The sequence below is a fragment of the Centruroides sculpturatus genome, unplaced genomic scaffold (genome assembly GCF_000671375.1).
Source record: "Centruroides sculpturatus isolate CEXI.00-Female unplaced genomic scaffold, Cexi_2.0 scaffold88, whole genome shotgun sequence".
NCBI classification, from domain to species: Eukaryota; Metazoa; Arthropoda; class Arachnida; order Scorpiones; family Buthidae; genus Centruroides; species Centruroides sculpturatus.
In genome coordinates this window covers 848964-872030 of record NW_019384431.1, presented here as the reverse complement: position 1 = coordinate 872030, position 23067 = coordinate 848964, and the positions used below count along the sequence as shown (strand labels likewise).

General features: G+C 28.3%; 1 protein-coding gene across 2 annotated transcripts in view; it reads left to right on the top strand.

The window, feature by feature from the left end:
- Positions 1–23067, top strand: part of LOC111619742 (protein held out wings-like) — a 79957-nt gene that overhangs the window by 16133 nt on the left and 40757 nt on the right. For both annotated transcript variants that reach the window (XM_023361554.1, XM_023361553.1), the window contains exon 3: positions 3515–3631. In XM_023361554.1, coding sequence (XP_023217322.1) covers positions 3515–3631 — 117 coding nt within the window. The remainder of the gene's footprint in view (positions 1–3514; positions 3632–23067) is intronic.

Below are 23067 nucleotides of genomic sequence, written 5' to 3'. Positions count from 1 at the left end.
ATTTCATAGCTTATATATCTATATATCTTGTCGTTTTAAAAAGGATTTGAAACTTTGAATAAAAATTTTTTAATACAATTTTAGCATTCAATTATTATTATTATTATTATTATTATTTTTTGCATAATTTTGTTTTTATATATCACTTTACAGTGAATCATTGTACACTTCAAGAGAGTACATTGGTTCACTGTAAGATAATTTTTTTTCATTTGTTTTAATGAAATAAAATTAAACTTATGATAAAATTATTGAAACATTTATTCGTATAGAAATGAACTATCTATTTTTCTTAAAATAAAAATTTTGAAAAGTGGTAATAGTAAATTATGAAGTAATGCCAAAGTAAATATTTAATATTATCTTGAAAAAATAAATACTGTAAATGCATTCTATAAATTTATATTTGATATTTTCAATACAAAATGCTTTTGAAACCATTTGTCATTTATATATTGTCAAAAGTAATAATACAGTCGATTCCATTTAATTGGGACACCGGTTAATCAGGCGGCTGCTTTATTGGGCAAATCTCAAAGAACAGAAACCAAACTAATAAATTAATACATAATTTAATTGCTTAATTTGGACAGTAGCAGAAAAGGAATTTAGCAATTTTTCATATATTTTAGGGAACTTCCGAAAATATGTAGTACAGTAATGTTGTGTAGGCCTAACAGTTGGCAGAGACAGTGATTTTGTCTTTCACTCAGGCAGTTCAGTTTATCCGGAGGGTGTTAGCATAGCGGGACATATCACATGGGGGACCCTGTCTGAGGCAGACCTGAATGTGAGCTACTGACCCTGCTCTGGATTGGACTGGATGATCTGCTTAAAAATGAAGGGACAAAGATATATGGACAATTTTTCAATTCTCTTGACTGAGTTGGAAGACTGCTAGAGTTCTTTTGGAAGGTATTGTGTGCATGATTACATCTAGATTCGGACAGCAGCCATCTGATTGTTGAGACTAGCATTCAGAGCTGGTGGATTCTATGGATGCTCCTGCCAAAGTGGCCCATCTCTGAGATGTGGTGAAGAAACTGTGCTCAAAGGAAGAGCATAAGGTGACTTTTGGACGAACCCTTTCCTTTCTCCCTTTTTAGTTAGAACTTGTTCAAACTAAAAAGGGAGAAAAGAAAAATTGTTTGATCAGGAACAAATCAAACAGTCAACCCTTGTGTACATCACTACTAATACTGTATTTGGCAACACTAGCGTGATGTGAATCAGTTATCTATCGTTGTGAGTCTGACAAATTTATAGTACAAATATTTTCTGTAATAAAGCATTAAAATAGGTATCTAATTATTATCTTTTACCTGCTTATTTATTTACCTACATATTACATAATAAATTCTGAAATAAAATATCAGTTTGTTTAATTGGGGCAGTCACTTAATCAGGCCAAAATGGATTAGTCCTGACATGTCCCAATTAAGTGGAATTGACTGTATATAAGCAAAAGATATGGTTTCAGAAAATTGATTTTAACTAAATACAACCTCACCATAAACTGGAACTGTAATATTTGCAAATCACACCTAAATTCAAAATTTCCAGCAAATAAAAGTCAAAAACACGTATCGAACGTTTTCGGCCACTAAATTTATTGGCCTTCCTCAGGAAATATCAACTGGAAAAACCGTTCTATAAATAGAACTTAGCTGCCTTTTAAATTTTTTAAAAAGAACGAAAACGGCTGTGACGTGTCGTGTACGACATATATTACGAGTCTAGATAGCGTTTCCATGCTGAAGATACAGGAATGACATCTGTGTTGATGCAGTTTCCACTCATGCTCGCCTTGTAGATCTCTACTGCTTCTAGAGAATCTTCATTGTCGTCCTTCGCGTTTTCCCACCGTTTTCTGCCTTCTCTCAAATGCGAAGGATGACAATAAAGACGCTCTGGCTCCTGGGATTTACCACATCCCCCTATATGACGAAAGGTTTGACAGATTACTAGCTTACATAGGATCCACGTACAGATCGCTGCAAGCCAGACTAAACGATCATAAATATGATGTGCTAAAAGGTAACATCAGTATGGCTTTAGCACGGTATGCCAGCGATCCGGGATTTCCCCCTGTTGGGACCAGGCCAAGCTAATACAAAATGTTTTCGACAGGCAAAATATAAAAATTGTAGAAGCAGTAGAGATCTACAAGGTGAGCATGAGTAGAAACTGCATCAACACAGATGTCATTCCTGTATCTTCAGCATGGAAACGCTATCTAGACTCGTAATATATGTCATACACGATACGTCACAGCCGTTTTCATTCTTTTTAAAAAAAATTTAAAAGTCAGCTAAGTTCTATTTATAGAACGGTTTTTCCAGTTGATATTTCCTGAGGAAGGCCGATAAATTTAGTGGCCGAAAACGTTCGATATGTGTTTTTAACTTTTATTTGCTGGAAATTTTGAATTTAGGTGTGATTTGCGAAAATTCATTTTTTAACACTTTCAACTGTAATTAAATTAAATTATAACATCATAGATACTAGAAATACTATACTTCATAAACTGATTCATGCGATTGTACAAAAAACTCTTCAAAATAAGCCTTTATCAGCATTAATTTTTATTATTTAAATGCTTTTGACTTTTTCATGTGGTCATCATCAGGATACTTTGAATAGAATAAAGACAGAATGTCCAGTTTAAATTATTAATTTTCCCTATATAATTTTTCTATTTACAATTGTCTTGTACATACAAAAATTATTCTTGCAGTTAGAATGATGATATTGATTTATGATATTTTAAGTGATTGAAAATATCTAAACTGAAAATTTTTTTATACTTTCATTTTGCCAAAAGACTTGAACCATTTATTTCATTTAGTAGTAAATGAAACAAATATTGATTTTTTTTTTTTTTTTTTTTTTTTTTTTTTTTTTNTTTTTTTTTTTTTTTTTTTTTTTTTTTTTTTTTTTTTTTTTTTTTTTTTTTTTTTTTTTTTTTTTTTTTTTTTTTTTTTTTTTTTTTTTTTTTTTTTTTTTTTTTTTTTTTTTTTTTGTAAATAAAATACATATTATATGTATTTTAACATATTTTACTAATTTTAAATTATCAAAAACAGATAGAATATAAACATTCTAAAGAACTTGCTTTTTTTAATTTTTAAAAACTTTTTAGGTTTAGTTAACTTGCAGAAAAAATTATATACAGCATGTATATAACTGGACTGATGATGTAAATAATCATAAATTGTATAATAATATTTTTAATCATTATCATATTTAATTTTTGACTCTTATAAAATTATGTAATTTTCTCTTAATTTTCAAATTTGTATATTTCTTCAAAAAAGAATGTTTTATGGATCTAAATAGCATGAATATAAATTGATATTCATTCTATTTAGATTCATAAAAGCAGTAATAAAAGAATATTGGCAAATGTTTTAAATGTATTTTTGTTTTTGATAGGCTACTAATTCTATTGTTTGAAACTACATATTATTATTTCATAGCTTTTTTTTATAATTTCTGTTTATTTATTATACAGTATAATTTTGTGGGCCGTATTTTGGGACCTCGTGGAATGACTGCTAAACAGTTGGAATTGGAAACTGGGTGCAAAATAATGGTGAGGGGTCGTGGCTCCATGAGAGATAAAAAGAAAGTAAGTTCAATAACTTAAATTGATTTTACTTAAATTACAGTATATATATATATAATGAATGAAGTAAAATTGACAGATTATAATTTTTGATTTAAAGCAAAAGATTTTTTAATATTTGCATAAAATAGAAACATGTTCTTAAATTTTCTTTATTTTTTATATTTTTAAATAATTGTGTAAAAAAAAATTGGAAATTTAATTCAGTTATAGATTGCAGTCATTAAGCAAATAGAAAATGTTAAGTAGTTAATCACATATTTTTTTATAAATGCAATGATTAAGAATCTAATTTCAACAAATTTTACAATTTTATGTAATGAAAATTACAAGAAATAGATAATTATTGTATTATTTGAAAGTGCAGGAAAATATCACTTGTATTTAGTAATATCACAACTCATAAAATTTACATATCAACAAATGCTTTTCAGTTTTAAAAAATATAGTTTAAATAAAAATTTAAATAACTATATTATTTATTTAAGGTTTCAGAATTAGTAGAAAAATCTTTTTTGGCTGTTTCTTAATAATTAACATAATCTTTCTAAAAGAAATGAAAGAATTTTGATATTAGGTATTCAACAGTAAAGTTATTAACTTAAAGTTTAATCAGAATATTATCAAATAATAAGATTAAATTTGTTTTGGTTCAAAAAGAATTTTAATGCAAATATAGGAATTTTTGATTTATTACAATAAGGTTATTTTTAAAAATAAATTTGATATCAGTTTTGGATGTGTAATTTAACCAAAACGAAACTTTAAAAAAAATTAAGGCTAATAACAGAGTAGTTTGTTTCTGTGTATTTTTAGCAGCACTGAAGATAGTAGTGTGAATTACCAAAAGAACCTAACATTAAAGAAAGATTTTAAAAAATATATATTTTTAGAGACAAGTTGAAATGCATTAAGAATATAGAAAAATAAAACAAATAGGTGAATTTTATAGTTTTTAATTGTAAAATTTCAATGAAAAATTTTTATATATTATTTGTGTGTTTTTAAAATGTGAAAAGTTAAATAATTAGTACAGTTAATTGACTAAAATTGAAAATAAATTGATTTTAAAGTATCTATATACTAGGCAGGCATTTCTAATTGATATCAGTATATTATTGGCTGATTATTAATAATCTTTAATAATTGATCATCCAAAAAATAATTGATAATCGGTTAGTATAATAGTTTAATAAATTTTTATATTTATTGAAAATAAATTAAAAATTTAGGTGTTTCAGAAAAAATTATCATAAATGAAAAATATTAGAATTATTTATCTCTTCATTAGTAAATTAAATTTCTGAATTAAAATGTTGAATTTGAAGTCACAAACACCAGATGAAATGGCATTGAAGAACAATAAAGTTGAATCTATGAAAGTTGACAGAATGTGGTGGTTTTCTTTACTTAATTTTAACAAAATAGTCTACAAGAAAGAATTTAAAATTTAATTACACATACTTATCTCTGTGTTTTATTATAAATTATGGTACTATCCAATATAAAGAAAGAAAATACTTTGTAAAATTGTGTTTATAGTATTTTAAAATAACCTTGTAGCTATAAAATGATTGAATAGAAAACTTTAAATTAAAATTTATAAAATTAAGTACTTATCTGATAAGTTACCAAAATTTTTTCTTAACTTATTAATCAATACAGTAATTATCCAGTTTACAATTAGAAAACTATATATATAAGATTTATGAATATTTAATTAAAAAACTGAGAAATATGAAACAGTTATTTGTAGATTATTAGGAATTATCAATGGCAATATTGAAATATTCATAGATGTTTTATAGATTTTATAATTAAATACTCCAAAAAATTTCTTCTAAATTGGATATCGTGAGAAAACTGTAATAATAAAGATTTCAGTTCAAATATAGTTTATGCTTATGAGGAATGTTATGTAGTTCTCTCTGACTTTATTGTTATGAATATTGTAAAACACCAAAGACCAAGTGATGTATGTTTTACTGTCAGCAGAAGAATGTTTTTAGGGGTGAAATCAACCTTCAAAGTTGGATTATCAAGCAGTGATTCTATAGTTTCATATAGTAACACTTATCCAATTTGAATAAAATCAATGTGAAAGTACAGTTGATCCTTTCAACCAACAGGTTCCACCAAGCATTTGGAAAAAAATTCCAGATTCCAAAAAAAACATAACTTGAGTTGTATTGATTGTATTTTAAATATATGTTTTATTCTATGTTTTTGTTTTAGGTCATTAAATGTAAACAATCTAAGTGGTAAAAGAAAAAAAAAATGTTGTTTACTGATAATGTGTAGTTGGACCTATGATGATTGTGTTTGTACTGGATGTGCAGACTTTTTTCCTTGTTATACCATATTGTCTAGAAACTAATAATTTCTTTACATAGCATTTACACTATACTAGGTATTATAAGTAATCTAAAAATGATTTTATAATATATGAGAAGATTTGTGTAGGTTATCTGCAAGTACTATATCATTTTAATTATGGACTTGAATGTCAAAATACAAAGATGCCAAAATCTTGGAACCTATCCCTGCAGTACAAAGAGACAATGTATTTCTTATAATGAGTAATCAAAAATGCATTTTTATGAATTTTAAGAGATTTATTGTTTAACATCATTATGATGCCTGTACTTAAAGTTAGGCAAAGAGAATCTATTTTGTTTAGATGTTCATGTAATAAAGTCTTTATTACAACCTGTTGTGAAGGAAAGGTGTGCAAAGTAGACTGTTTCTTCAGCCATCTTTTGTTTTCATTTCTGATTAGTTTGGTTAGGAAATTCTATTCAACACCTGTTTAACATTACATGAAGACATGTTGGGAGTGCAGCAGGTTTAAGCTAAATACACTGGGTATAACTATTTCTGGCAATGTAAAAGAAATTGCAGTCACACTTTAAACTTGATCAATGCCATTTAACATTATATCACTTGGTAGAAACATGTTTTGCAGATTCCATATTACAAATATATGATTGTGGCATTATCCGTTACTATAGTAATGGTTAGTAGGAAAACTCTGTTGATGATGATAACACTGTGCTTTAATTAATAAGCATAACATGAATTAACAAAATATAAAGAGTACTTTTGGCAATATACAAGCTTATCATCACACAAATCTAATACAGAATGGCAGAAAAAAAAAATTGAAATTATTAGAATAGAACAAAAAATTTTAAAAAATATAACATATTAATAATATAAATATTATAAGTAATACTGAATCAAATTATGACATAATCTGCATTACACGTAATATACATAAATAATAATGTAAATTAAAAATAATATTTACAATGCAAAATATTGGGATAAATATAAAAATAAAATAGGAAAAACTCAGAAAGGTAGTCAATAAGCAGAAGCTAAGACAGTACCTTGTGAAGTGACACCCAATGCTCAGGCAGTACAAATTTAGGGCTGTTACATGTTTGATTGTTCAAAATGCATAGTTTCCCCATATATAAATTTCTTGTCACCACAAGGATGACTTAGTGAATTTCATCCCAAAGGGGTTCAAAGGAGACAGTTGTTTCTCCTTCACAACAGTTTGTAATAAAGACTTGTTAGAGTTTTATGGGGAGGAGTCACTAATGTTGCAACCTTTCAAAACCTCTTAACTTTTTCAAAACTTCTCTCATTGTAAAATTTTTATGTAAAGTAGGTTAAAATTAAGTTTGTATTTTTGTCAAAAATTTGATGACTATGACATATGGCATTTGGCCATTTGAAGCTATTAAAATTACTTTTTTAACAATCAAAAATGTTGATAAAGATCAATAGTTGATGCCCATTATAACACAAATATTTAAAACTGTTTCTAGACTGAAGAACTACTACTAAATTTGATATATTTTTGGAAATGTAAAGTTTACACACTTCAAATTTCAAATCACAGTATTGATTTTGAGTATGAAAAGTAAATCTTCAGACATTTGTTCATATCAAATTAATTTGTTTTTTTTATACATGTATCTACTGCATTACATGATTTATAAATTTAATCAAACTATAATTAATTTTTCTTTTTGTGTGTATAATTATAAAGATTGACTGTTTAGTTTGTTTTACTTTGATATTGTAAATAAAATTAAACTGTGCTAGTGAAAAAATATTGCACTGGCATATAAAAAATATATACCTGCACATTGACACACACACTGTTTTTTATCTGTGGCTATAATGGAGTATTCAAAAACACTAGTTTAACCCATGTTGTCTTAGCCATTTTTTATGGTTATTTTGACAAAAAAAAATTTAGAATTAGCTAACACCAGAATGTATTTGAATATAAATTTCTGAAAAGAAATCAGCAATAATTAGTGATATGAAAAGAGAGATCTTGAAGTATGGAAATCATCTTAAAATAAGATCTTGCATTATAGCAACTTCCCATAATGCAAAATCTTATTTTATGTAGGAGGTTAATGCTCCTATTAGAAGCTTAATATAAAATACAAAATAAAAAAAAACAAAAGTTTGAGTTGGCCCATTTTTACTAATTCAGACTCCAACTTCTCTTGCAACAAATTTGCTTCAGATTCCATAGCCCTGGTATTGACTCATAAAAATTTCACTAGGTGTCAACAAAAATATATTTATTATAAAAAGTATTTTTATGCTGTTTTTATTCAAATTTGATAACGGTTTCTGAAATTGTAAAATCACTGCTTGATATGCCCATCCTTTGAGGTCTGATTTCATTCCCTACAAATATTTTTTTGCCAATATAAAAAAACTAAGACCTTTTCTTTTATCTATGTCATATATAAGAATCATCAGAATTGGAGAGGAACACTTGAGTAATGTTTCTTGTTGGTACATTATAACAATAATAAATTGATCTTTTTGCATTTCAATAGAGATAATAAAAAATTAAGATTTTTTTTCTCTACTATCAAAAAAATTTCAAACTATGTAAATTTTAATTTCATATTTGTTAAGTATATGTTATTTTTTTAGATAAATTACTAAATATAACACATTATAAATTATGTATTCTGTTGTCTGTCTTATAAAAAGAAATATGAAACAGTTATTTGTAGATTATTAGGATTAATAAATTTCAAAACTAGGTGTTCGTTTCTATTTCAAACTGATTCAAATTAATTTCTATAATAATTCAAATAATGATGGATTCATTGGACCTTAACTTGTTTAACTAAATATATAAATATTAGCTTACTATCTTTATTTTAATTAGCCAAGATAAGGCCCAACTAATTCAGAATCATCATTTGACTATTAATATATAATTTTGACTTTCTTTACTACATAATAAAAATATTGAATAAATTCATATGTCAATATTTCATTGATTTCAATAAAACTCTTGTGTGTTTATATTTTATTAGTTACGATAGAGAATAAAATGTTTTAATAAGAACTGAATAAATTATCATACCCAGAAAATTGTTGTCTTTATACTGTATGTCATTTGTCCTTAATTTCATTGCTTAAAGTTTTTATGTTACTATCTATTGAAATGCAATTTATTTATGTGGGTTTTTTGTGACTTTTACTCAGTTCTCTGTTTTGAACAGTGGATAACATTTATTCTAATGGTTACAAATTATAGAAAAATTCATTAAATATGATAAAATATCAGTTTGATTTGTAGCTATTGTTGTAATTTTATTTTTATAATGATACTGGAATGCACATAATTAAGAAACATCTAGCAGTTTTTATCACATTTTGAGAAATTAACTTTTTCTGTTTATGAATTTTTTGCAATCTAAAGAAATAATTGAAAATATATAAATTAAAAAATTTTTTTTTTGTAATAGTGTGTTATATCCTCTATAAGCTGAATTCAATGTGCTTGTAAGGTTTCTCTGGTTATTTAAAAAATCCAGTATAACTGATCAAATTAGCTTTATTTTTTCTTTACAGAAAAGAAGCATATGCATTTTAGGGCTAGTACATGTTGGGCATTGCGTTAAACACGCGTTAGCAGCGTACACATCGTGAATTTAGCTCGGCGTTCATCGACTGTTTGCACTGGCTCAGTTTGGAAATGGACGTGAAAGTAATTGCTTGTGTGTGCCTCCTCCATCATTGCTATAAAAGGTGATGGCAGAGGCAAAGAGAATTTTGTGTGCACCCAATATTATGAGATAGACTGACACATGGAATGTTTGTGGCATTGTATCTAAAACTAAGACAATATGAACCCAAGTTTTTTAATTATTTTAGAATATCTATAAAATCATTTGACGATGGCTGGTCTTTTAGATTTCATCAATAAATAGATCAGTATTGAAATGATTGTTCTCCATTTTGGCCAACGTGCGTCCACTCTACCCGAAAGCGCGTGATCGAATGTACAACAGCATGGCAGCACATGTATCTCAAAGCGCTCAGCTGACGCCCACAAAACATGCGTCCTAACCAAAATCTATCAACACGCGCTTGAGTGTGTATATCTATACGGAACTCTTGGTTTTTTAAAATGTGTGTTACCAAAGTGACTAATGTGTACACAGCCTTAGATTGAAGTTTTAATATACAATCCTTCTTCATGTTATCATACAAATTGGACTATAGGTGGTACTGGACTATAAAAATATAATAAATATAAAAAATAAATTGTCCAATACCACCTACATTTGTATGATCTGAGAGTAAGAACACACTTAACATGAAGAAGGATTGTATATTAAAACTTAAATCTAAAATTCATAAGCTCCTTTTCTATAAAGAAAAAATACAGCTAATTTGATCAGTTGTATCTGGATTTTTTGAATAACCAGAGGAACCTCGCAAGCATGTTGAATTTAGTTTATAGAGGATATAACACATTACTCTACAGTTTTCCCATAGAGAAGTTTAAGAAGTTTTGTAATAGAATATATTCCAAATCAATAAGTAAATCCTGCTTATTGATATTATCTTAACTATTTCTTGAACAGAAGTAGAGAATTTTAGAAAGGCTGAGGGTCAGCAATTAATTAATTTAATTAATTAACCTCTTAAATTTCACACAAAGCCAATGTTAATCAGTGTAAGTTAAGATAATTTATAGCCAGTTTCTTAAAGTTAATGTATTTATTTTGGCATTTTTGAATCAAATAACAATAAAATGCACATAAAGAAAAAGCACTTTTGGAATTCCACGAGTTTTATGTCGTTATAAAGAAGACAAAATGAATAAATTAAACACAATCATAGTACTTGGAAGCCCAAGATTATTTTGACTTATTTCAAAAAATTTGAAGAAAATGACTATAGAAACAAAGTTTCAGTCTGTCTTTATTATCCTTTTCATTCCAGTCCATGAACTACAAAAAATAGCTGATGAATAAGACAAAAAATCATCTAAAAAATAACATAAAAATACAATCAAATTTTTCACACACAATTAAAAATGATCTCGACGTCGACCCTTTCTTGTAGGCTATGACGTCTACAAACATTAAAAAGCTTTGTGAAATAAGACGTAATCATAATTTTTGATGTAATGCTGACAGTTTTAGAATGAAAATGCATTCATTTTTACATGACATAACTCATTTGTTTCTTTCAATGCACCCTCTAGAGAGGGATGTACCTGACTTAAACCGGCATGCTGGCTTTTATCATGCAGAAATATCTGGTTTTGTGGTCTCCCCCAGATAGACCGGCATGCTGGTCATTCTGCAAAAATACAGGTAGCAGGTAGCCCTCGGTTTATGCCACAGTTCCGTTTTTACAAAAGCCAGCACAAATCAAATTGGCATAAAATGAACCCATATTTACAGTGAGGTATACAGTTACATTCTACATAAATGAAAAATAAGCAAATAATTTTGTTTATTAATACAATACAGTGGGTGATTGGTTAACGAACACTTTTGTGAAAGAGTTTTATGTTCAGACAATACATGTTCGGATAACGAACACCTCACAGAACAAACACAAAAAGAAGCAATGTAAAATAATGAATACCAGTTGGTCTTCCCTTGTCTTCAGGCAACAATTCAAAACTTTTCAGAACATGGGACACGTCGACATCAATGCTCAACCTGGTATATACTGATTGGATAGTATTCCTCCAAACTTTGAAACTCTCCCTTGTAATTCCAGCCTTTTATTTTTCTGACAGAAAGAATTCTTTTATAGTATTCGTGAGACTGTCGGGCGAGCACTTGTTAAGTTTTGTGTCGCTTTTTATTTTCGAAAGGTGAAAGTATAATAGCAAAGGTAGAGAGTGGGCAGAATGTCTGATGTTGCTGGGCAGTATTGCTTGAACAGGTCTATGGTAGACCGCAGTTCAATCTTATCTAAGAAAGATACTGTATAATCAAGAAGACTCAAGCAGCTAGAGTAACAAAAATTACATTTGAGAAATAAAGAACATTGACGATCTCATAATGGAAACTGAAACTGATCTGATGATGAACACCAAGAAACTTGGTGAGTTATGTTTTCTTCTGAAAAAGAGGATTAATGACGATATCTGCTATTAAAGATCTTTTGAAGAAGTAGGAGGATGTCGGAACAATGGTCTTAGAATGGCATTCAAACCAGCTTGAGGTTAGTAGGCTTAGGGATCTCTGCAATTACAATGCTATTAAATACTTTTGAAAAATCTTGAAGAGAGAAAAGCAATCAACTTTAGACAGATTCTTTAACCCTTTCAAATGGAAAAAACATGACTAATAAAAATGCAAGACTGTGTATGTATGTATTTTTATTATTACATATAAATAAACGTAGTAAGAAAGTATATATTTTTTTTATTTTGGGGTCTCCAGAACGAATTAATTAAATTCCCATTAAAACTTATGTTAAATCAATAATCGGTTAACAAACAATTTGGATAGCAAACAAAGTCTTGGAACGGATTACGTTTGTTAACCGATCACCCACTGTACTAGAAAATTTCATCAAAGTTACATGAAAATAGAGTTTCTAGACAATCACTGTATGCTCTATTATTGTTGGAAGGACTGTATTATGAGGATGAAAGAAACAGGCTGGTGGCTTCAGTTTGTCCATGAACTGTCATTTGGCTGTTTCTATTAAGAAAATTGGACTATAGTATTTTGAAATATTGAGTGTTTAAATCAGTTTTCATTGGTAGTGAAATGATCATATTTTGTTTGTTTGTCTTGTGATAGTGACGCACTAAAAATTTAATCTTGGGGAAGTTGAGTTGAACAGAAAAAAATTTTAATGTTAATTCAAGAAAATTCCTACCTTATATGACTGTTAATTTATAAAAAATAAAAGACATGACATAATTAAAATTTATTTTTTATTTATATTAAGAAAAAATTTTTGGAGAAGAGGGGCGGAGGGGTCCTCACATCCCAAAGTAAAAGGAAAACAACTAATTGTTTTCCTTTTACTTTGGGGGTGCCAGGACTCCTTGGACCCCTCTGGTGACACCACTGTCTTGTGATATATACATTTTAGAATGAATAACGAAAACTTTACAATATTTAATTTTAGAATATCGAGTATTTATTTAAAATAGTACTATGTAAATTATCTATTAATAACTTTATTATTTTCAGTTAAAATTTTAGTATTATTCAAATCTAGTAATGTATGTGATGTATAAAATGTTGTAAAGGATTGCATAGATATTAGTAATTAAGCTATGATTTAAAATTTGATCAGTTCAATCTTAGTTTTTTTAAATCTTTTTGCTGGGAGGGTATAAACACTTTGCAAATAAACTAACAAACTGTATATACTGTACATATTAAGTAAGGATAAGTTAGAAAAATAATAGAGATGCAATTAAGTAGGTATTTTTTTTTACAGCTCTTGTCATGTTCTTTTGAATGTACAAGAACTAATTATTTTAACACTGCATCATAATGCCATATTGTAGGCTTAAATTAAATGCTTGTTTTCATCAAAGTTATTTGAATTGATGTGGACATTAAGCAATGTAGTGGAAAATCTGGTTTTATAACACTATAGTTTACTTATAGTGATTTTTGATTGTTTTGGACAGCAGATTAAGAAGCACTACTTCTACAGATAAATAAAAATGAGTAAAAATAAGTACAGTTGACCCCCCCCAAAACACTGTTGATTATTCCGTGTTATATGAATTCCATGTTGTACGAGTCACTTAGATTTTACAAATGTGTGCCGGGCTATGAACGGCTCACATATTTGTAAAATCTAAGTGACTCGTACAACATGGAATTCATATAAAACGGAAAAATCAACAGTGTTATAGAAGGGTCAACTGTACATCTTAGGATTGAAAAAATACAACAAATTATTTACAGTATAGTTATTATTTGATATATAAATTAATAATTTATGTTAAGTTATTAATTATGAACAGTATAAACCTAAATATAAAGAGTAATTCCATTTGTTCATGTAAATATTGTTTGCATAAATTTTATTTTCCTTCTTTTTATGGAAAATATTCAAAAATATTAAATTTTAGGATTTTATTTAAATCTTGTCAAATCTGACAGTGACTATTGTTTGTTCTAATTTTTTTATATTACTGATTAATAAACGTTTTTAATAATTTGTTTATTTTAGAGCTTTTATTTTGCTGAAACTATTATATAGATGTTATTTTTGAGATTCTTAAGAACAAAATTTTAGACTGTGAAATTAAAGAATTTTTTAAAATTTTGAATAATTTAAAATTACCAAAGTTGTTATTAGAGTATTATATTAGAGGCAGTCAAATGAAAACAAGACAGATGGGGAAAAAGTAAGTAAACTGTTTATTATTTCAAAAGTAATTGCCGTAACTGTTAATACATCTATCTCACTATGAGACAAGATGGTCAATGTCTTCACAGAAAAATGTTTGCAGTTGCTATGGAACCATGATTGTACCCAGGCATGCACCTTTTTGTCCGAAGCAAATTGATGGCCACGAATGTCTTTCTTCGGGAATATGGAAATTGCATGGGGAAAAATTGAGACTGTATGGAGGATGTGTAAGGACTATGCTGCAGAAGTTCCCAGCGAAACTTCTGCAGCATAGTCAGAACAACCTTGGTAACATATGGGTGGGCATTATCCTGCAACAGAATGATGCTGTCTGTCAACATTCCTGGGTGTTTGGATTTGATGGCACACTTCAATTTTTGCAAAGTTTCTATGTACCGCTGTGCGTTAATTGTGGCGCTGTGTTCCAGAAAGTCAACAAGCACCAGACTTCCATAGTGATATTGGACACACGCATGACTCGCCAACCTCACTTCGAGCATGTAATAGACAAATGACACAGTGGTGAATATTCACGCTGTTCCTTCCTGATTCCCAATTGAGGGCACTTCTATATACACATCTACCTGCATTACCGTGCCACACTTGTTATATAATCTGTCTCATTTTCATTTGACTGCCTCTAATATTTGAGAATACTAATGTTGTTTGTAATTATAAAATTATTACAAACTTAATATAAACATTTGTTTGGAATCAATACATTATAAAATTATAAATTATATTACGGAATTTAGGGATCTCTGCACGGGGGTCGACTGTAAATACTTTTGAAAAATCTTGAAGAGAGAAAAGCAATCAACTTTAGACAGATTCTTTAACCCTTTCAAATGGAAAAAACATGACTAATAAAAATNAGATCTTGAAGTATGGAAATCATCTTAAAATAAGATCTTGCATTATAGCAACTTCCCATAATGCAAAATCTTATTTTATGTAGGAGGTTAATGCTCCTATTAGAAGCTTAATATAAAATACAAAATAAAAAAAAACAAAAGTTTGAGTTGGCCCATTTTTACTAATTCAGACTCCAACTTCTCTTGCAACAAATTTGCTTCAGATTCCATAGCCCTGGTATTGACTCATAAAAATTTCACTAGGTGTCAACAAAAATATATTTATTATAAAAAGTATTTTTATGCTGTTTTTATTCAAATTTGATAACGGTTTCTGAAATTGTAAAATCACTGCTTGATATGCCCATCCTTTGAGGTCTGATTTCATTCCCTACAAATATTTTTTTGCCAATATAAAAAAACTAAGACCTTTTCTTTTATCTATGTCATATATAAGAATCATCAGAATTGGAGAGGAACACTTGAGTAATGTTTCTTGTTGGTACATTATAACAATAATAAATTGATCTTTTTGCATTTCAATAGAGATAATAAAAAATTAAGATTTTTTTTCTCTACTATCAAAAAAAATTTCAACAATTTAAAATAATCTTCTAGAAATATTTTTAAAATTAGACTTAAATTTAAATTTGCCTTTTCACAAATAAAAATCGTTCTTAAAAGTCTAATAATGGAAAGAAAGAAAGAAATGAGTGTTATAATAAATAAAACATAATCAAATGCTTTTTTCCCTTTTTTCTTTTTTTTTTTTTAATCAAAGTAAATAGTATTTGCTTTTATTAGAAACTGTTTGTAAAATTTGTAAAATGACAATGCCTTTTTGATTAAAATATCCATCAATAGGGAATTGGATTATCTAGATAATCCAGAAAAATACAAAATTAATATAAAATTAATAATTAGCAAAATTTGAGTTGTTTTAGTTTTCTAAGAATAATTATTTTGACATGGTTATTTTGGGAAGTTGCTAGTTATTCCCATTTCTTTAGCCTCTTAAAAGAAGTCAATAGTTTGAGAAATTTATTTCAATTTAGACAATTTTTAAAAATTATCTGATGTGTTCATTTAGTAGGATAATATATGTATGGTAACCCATGCTATATTCTGTTAGTTTAATCAATGAATTAGTGATTTTGTTATGCTTGCAGCATTTTATAGTGTACAATTTTGATTTTTCCTAACTACACAACTTTGAATTCTTGTGGGTATAATTGCAACAAATATCTGAATATTCAAAAAAGATTTACTGAGAAAAACCAGCTTTAGATATTGAGTATGACTTTAGTCCTTAGCAGTCACTGCACAAAAATTGTACTTCTGACAATATTGTGTATACTTTGTTCAAAGAGATAATTATATCTTTTTACTTGGAGTAAACTGATTTTTAGGCATTCTGTTGAATTTGACAAGAACTAATGGGAATAGACTTCCTCAATTTTTCAAATCTGTTTTCAAACTCTTCAGATAACATTTGCCTAGTAGTGATCATTCATGTTCTTTTTCATTGAAACATTAGAACTATTATTGAAACTTCATGGATTCTTTAGTAATTGTCTTTTTCTAATGAAGAATTTGTTTTTTTTTTTTTTCACTCTTAATTATGTTTATTTCTTGTTTTTAAGAGTTCAGTTAACAACTTTTGAACAAATAGACTTGTAAACTAATCCAAGTTCCTCTAGTATGAGGTCATTTGATAAATTTTAGTATGATATGATGTCAATTATCATTGGTGAAATTAAATTTAAACTTTTTATAACTTACAATAATTTACAACAAGAATTCTTCCACTAAAACTTGGAAGAAACTTCATATATGAGGGCTATTTGGAAATCAACCTCCAAGAGGCATGAAATTAAATGGGAGAAAAGAAGGAAAACTATATTTATTATACACAAAAGTTGCACATGTACATAAACTATTTTTTAACATAATTGCTGTATAAATTCAGACATTTGTCAGTGTGACACCATCTTCTGTATACCTAACTTGAAAGAAATTTTTGCCAAGGATATCAGCCAGTCCTGAACACCATCTATCAGCTCTTCATTGTTATCAAATTGCTGAAACCCCATCCAAAATTTCATTTTTGCAAACAAATGATAATCACTTGGTGCAAGATCTGGACTGTAGACTAGGTGGTTGAACACCTCCCATTGAAACTGTTGGGGCAACTCTTTTGTGCATGCAGCTGTGTGAGGGCATGCATTTTCAAGGACCAAAAAAACATCTGAGGTCAACATATCTTGTCTTTTGTTCTGAATTGCTCATTGAAGCTTTTTGCAATATGCATCCATAGTAATGGTTGTACTGGTACCTTGCTCCATAACTCTATCGGCAACACTCCCTTACAGTCCCAAAAGACTATAGCCATAAGCTTCTTAGGTTTGTTCAGTGAGGTCGTATGATCCACTGTTTTGATTGTTTGTTTGTCTGCACATTCTCAAAGTAAACCCATGTTTTTTCACCTGTTATGATCTTGCCATCTGTATTGTTGCATTGCAAAAACTGCAATGTCCAACCACATTTACTTCATTCTGTGATCTTCCGTGAGGTGTTTGGAAACCCAGCTGGCACAAAACTTGTGATAACCTAGAGTTGAAATCACAATCTCAATTGCAGGAAATTCACAAGACAGTTCTGATATTGTGAAGCAGCAACACTCACAAATCACTTTGTCCACTTTGTTCAACAAGGATATCAGTCACTGCATATGTTCTTTCTTGTCCCTCTTCATCATGCATATCTGTTTTTCTCCCTCAAAATTTTTGGCACCATTTCCACATACAACCTTCACATGTGAATTTTTCTCCATACACGGTACTCATCCTGTGATGGGTTTCAGCTTCACTTCATCCTTCAGTTTGCAAAAAGCAAATTATAGTGCAAACCTTATATTTGTCAGGAACTTCAATTACATCAGCGATCATTCTTCACTCACTACAGACCAAGCACCAAACACTAATTGAGGTTATATAAGCCAACATGAGACAACTTATTTTTACTCATGCACTGTGGTGCTGCAGTCAACCAGGTGTTTGTACCATGTTGATTTTCAAACAGCCTAGATATATAACATTTTCATTTCTTTTGAACTTATGATGATAAAAATCTCTTCTAATGCCATAGAAATTTTAGTGTTCAAAAATTACTATGTTAATATTTATTACCAAAAAAAAAATTTAGTTGTATAAACAAGCATTTTTTTCTTTTGTACATAATTGAAGAATATATTCAATTTAATTATTTGATTATTATCAATTGAAGATTTTAACAAATCTTCATGTGAGATAAGCAGAGGGCCACTGGGATGATCCCTGATGACCACTTACACTGCACAGGTTGTTAAAACCCAACCTCTGCGTCGGTAAAAACTGAGTGGGGAGGTCGCGAGTACATGGATAGGTGTATTCTTGGGAAAAGGATCGACAGATTAACAAACAGAACATTTATTGATTAACTAAAGTTAACATACAAAATTCGGTTACAAGTCTATCTGACTAAACGCTACTCTATTAAATGTGGTTAAATGTGATAAAAATGCTACTCGGGAGAGAGTTCATGAAGTTCTAACAGATACCTCTGTGTGTAAGATTGGAGCGGATGGCTGAGGTATGGTGGTCGTATGTCTTCTCCGATGGGATTCCGTTCCTGAACATGGAGATTGACGACACAAGTACAGAAATAACTTCCTTGGGTTGATCCGCCCTATGTTTCCAGTAGCGTGCTCTTTTATATCATTAGTGTGGGAAAGCCATCCATTTGTTGACGATGACTTGTATTTCGTGACAGCTAAGTGTCAACTTTCCCACCTAACTGTTGATAATTGGAGGAGACCTCTGCTCCATACTCCACAAGGAGTTTTTCTAAGAGGGGTGTTTACAACAATTTTGAACAACGGGAAAAAAAGGAAGGTTTCCTTTCATTTACAAAATTTCCGTTCTAAAATCTGCGGTTTCACATCTACTTTTAATAGAATTTCATAAAATCACTGTAATCAAAGATAGGATTTATCACATAATAACAATAATTCATAATTATCAGAATTTCTGTGTCTAATATTACAGGAATGAAATGCTTGAGTGTATTATCTGAAAGAATTAAAAATAGATACAATTATATTAAATGTCTAATATAGTTGTTTTACATCAACCAGTCTAACATGGACATGAAATATTTATAAATTGATTGCATGGTAAGAATTTATAAAATTCCATGTTTGAAATTATCAGATGAAATTGATTTGAAAAAACTTGCTAAATGTCAAATATCTATATTATTAATGTCAGTCTATTGTGACTGTGATCTATTAATAGAATTTACTGATTTAACTTGTGGATGAAATTAGAGAAATTGAATTAGTCTATTGGTTCAAAAGAATAATTCAATCTCTCTAATTCAATTTCATCTGCAAATTAAATCAGTTTAGTAAGTCCTATTAATAGATTAAAGTCACAATAGACTAATATTAATAAAATAATAATTAAGACTAGAAGTCAATTGATGTATTGACAAATACTTGACTAGAAGTCAAGTATTTGTTGTTTTATATTTATATTTTTCACCAAACTTCATTTCATATGAAACAAATTTTTTAATTTTTAGTTTTAATTTTAAATGATCCAAATAAAAGCAAAAGCCTATTGAATAAGTATAACAAACATCACAAGGTCCAATATGTATATAGAAACATCAACAAATGATCGCCTAAATGTTGTATCAATTTCAAGGATGAAAAACAATTATCTTATGCCTGGCAATCTTTACACCAACAAGGGGACAGCCAATATAAAAATTTATTTAAAAAGTTTTTATAAATTCTTGTTTTTATACATATATTTTATTATGTATTACAGAATTTATGTAATTTGTATCACATTATATACACTTGTGCAATTTTTATATATTTAAGAGTTTTCAAATAATTTTAAAATGTTCCTTTTTTGCATTTCATTTTAGAACATATTAACCTGAAGATGATCTGTGTAGATTGAAAGCATTTGTTTTTTATCTGTATTAAACTGTGCTGGAATTTTATTTGTAAGTTCAGAGGTTTGCATTTTTTATAATTGGGCTATAACTACACTAATTTTAATAATTAATATTAAGTAATATTACTTAATATTAATTATTAAAATTAATGGAGTTATAGCCCAATTATTTAGGTAATTGTTTGGTGATGTTTCTATTAAATAGTTTCATTTACAATAATTTGTAGATTTTTTTTATAGGATATAATTTATAATGTGTGGTCAGATCATTATTGAAAATTTTTTTCACAATTTTCATTGTAGTTATTAAAATACTTTATAATAACCTTTATATTTTTGAGAATGGGTTGTTATAAAAGTTATCATTGGGAGAAGGTTGGTTGTTAATTTTGAACAATTTTACAGAAAAGCCAAAAGAAAGTTTGAGACTGTATAAAAAAATAGAGATTCAATTTATGCTATATTGACAATTTTTTTTCCAATAGTAATTTCTATTCATAGGAGGTTTTCATTGAAAATCTTGTTTCTGTGACTTCATTCATCAGTTAGAAGAAAAGTGACATGTGTTCTTATGATATTATTTTTTTGAATTTTTATTTTTGTAAGCACTTTGTCTTTGAATTTATATAAAAACTGGTCTCTAACACCACCAAAAAATTTAAAGTACTTTAATTTTGTATCTATAATCTATTGGTTGTGTGTTAAAATCATTCTAACTTTGTGCAAATTAAAATCACTGCATATTACCTGCAGTAAATTTTCCACATCAAAAAAGAGTCTAGAATCATCTTTACATTTTATTACATTAGAAAATTGTCTTGACTTCAAAACACATTAAGTATTTTATTGTTTGTGTTGGGCAGAGTCTGACACTTACGCTTGGAATAAGAAAACTTATCTTCACTGTTGATATGGAGAAAGCTTGTCTGCAGATCCAGAAAGTTCTTATATATTCAGTTTAATTATGATTTTTTATTAACAAAAAAGTCTTTCTGTGGCATTTTTATTGTTAAACAATGTATATTTATTGCTTATTACAGTGTGTGAGACTCATTTTTTCTTGACATAACAAGTCCTAATATAAGTAAGTCTTTGCAGACTAGTTAAATTACTAAATAAGGTTTGAATTTTTGTTTTATATATATAACATTTTGGTAGATATGTTTTCTTCTTTTCTTTCTTTGATAATAGATTTTAAAACTCTTATATTAGATTTAAAATATATATATTATTTGATTTAGATTTTTTTCATTATTAATTATATAAATTGCTACAGTTGTTTAATAAATAGAACCATAAAAGAATCAGAAAGCAGCATAATAGTTATTGCCCCATACATATTTAGAAGAATCAGAATATAATTTTCTTTAATTTATAACTTATTTTCTAAAATGCAAAGCTTCTTGGTTGAATTCTCAATATTGTCATCAATATAGATTATAGAAAATATTTTAAATGTAGCATTGTCGGTGACTGTCAATATAATTTGTTGATAACATACACACAAAATTGTAAATTTCTTGCTCAGACTACATATATGATCAATCATTTGTCAAAAAATTGCAACAGAATGCAAATTTCTTTGCAGACATCCTATATTAAAAAACTTGCAAAGTACAATTTTCAAGAACAAAACATACAACTTATATTGAAATAATGCAAGTACCATAATTTTTGTGTATATAAAAGAAATTGCTAGAATGAAAATAAAAATTTTGCTTAACTTAAATATCCTGTATATTCCGCATTGAAGTGGCTGTTGAAAATAATAATTTATCAGTGTGTGTTTAGAATGTACATTTTTCCCCATTTCTTTTGTTTAATTTTCACTAGCAATTCATTAAAGATGTAATTAAAAAATAAACAAAATGGAAAAAAATAGAATATTTGAGATGAAACTTCTTAAAAAATTTGTGATTGATAAAAACATTTATCACTTTTTGCATGATCATTGTTTTACTTATCAAATAATAATAAATATCAAAATAACTTTGAAAAAATTAAGTGGTAAACAATTTAAGTGTCAATGTTATCCAATGACAAACTGACAACTGATTGTTAGGTTTTTTACAGCAAATAAGAGCTATCGTAGGCCTATGATAAAATTGACAGTCAGTTTCTAATAGTTCTCTGAGCTTATTATATAGAATGGGTTGAATTACAAGAAACTTGCAGCTCTCAAGGTAAAAGTTGAACTATAATAATATAAGAGTAAAGTTGAAGTTAAGATATCAATTAAAGTATGGTAATGATGTATTGAAAAAAATGGAGGACTAAAGGCAAGGCATATATACTGTTACCTTTTGATGATTGTGGAGTAAAAAAAAATTGATTGCAGATGAAAGTCTGTGGCTTGGTTGGTTTAGACAAAGGGAAACAATGTTTTACAAGTTCATAATTGCAAATTAAAATTGGCTTATAATCAGTGGTGATATTCGAAATATTTAACAAAGGGTTCGCTAACAGAAACGTTTTCCTTAACCTATCCCCAAGCCCGAGATATCTCGGGCAAGTTACATAGCGTTACATAAAACTCGGGCGTTTGGTCTTCTAAAAGTTTTGCTTTTTTTGGCTTTATGGAATGTTTTTTAAGTCTCCAAAATTTTTCAAAAATTTTTTCCCGCGCGAAAAAATTTTATCGCGATTTTAATTTACCTTTAATGACGCACGATTCACACTTAATTGCATTTAAATTGTTTTTTAATGGAAGTTTGATATCAAATTTCATTCATCGTTCTAAAGTTGTAACGCACGGATTTTACTTCGGTAAAGTTATTTAAAGCTAGTTTCTGATGTCAAAAACGACCTCCGATAGTTTCTAAATTTTTTTAATTAATAGATTTTATTATATATAAGTTTAATTAAGTCGGGGGGG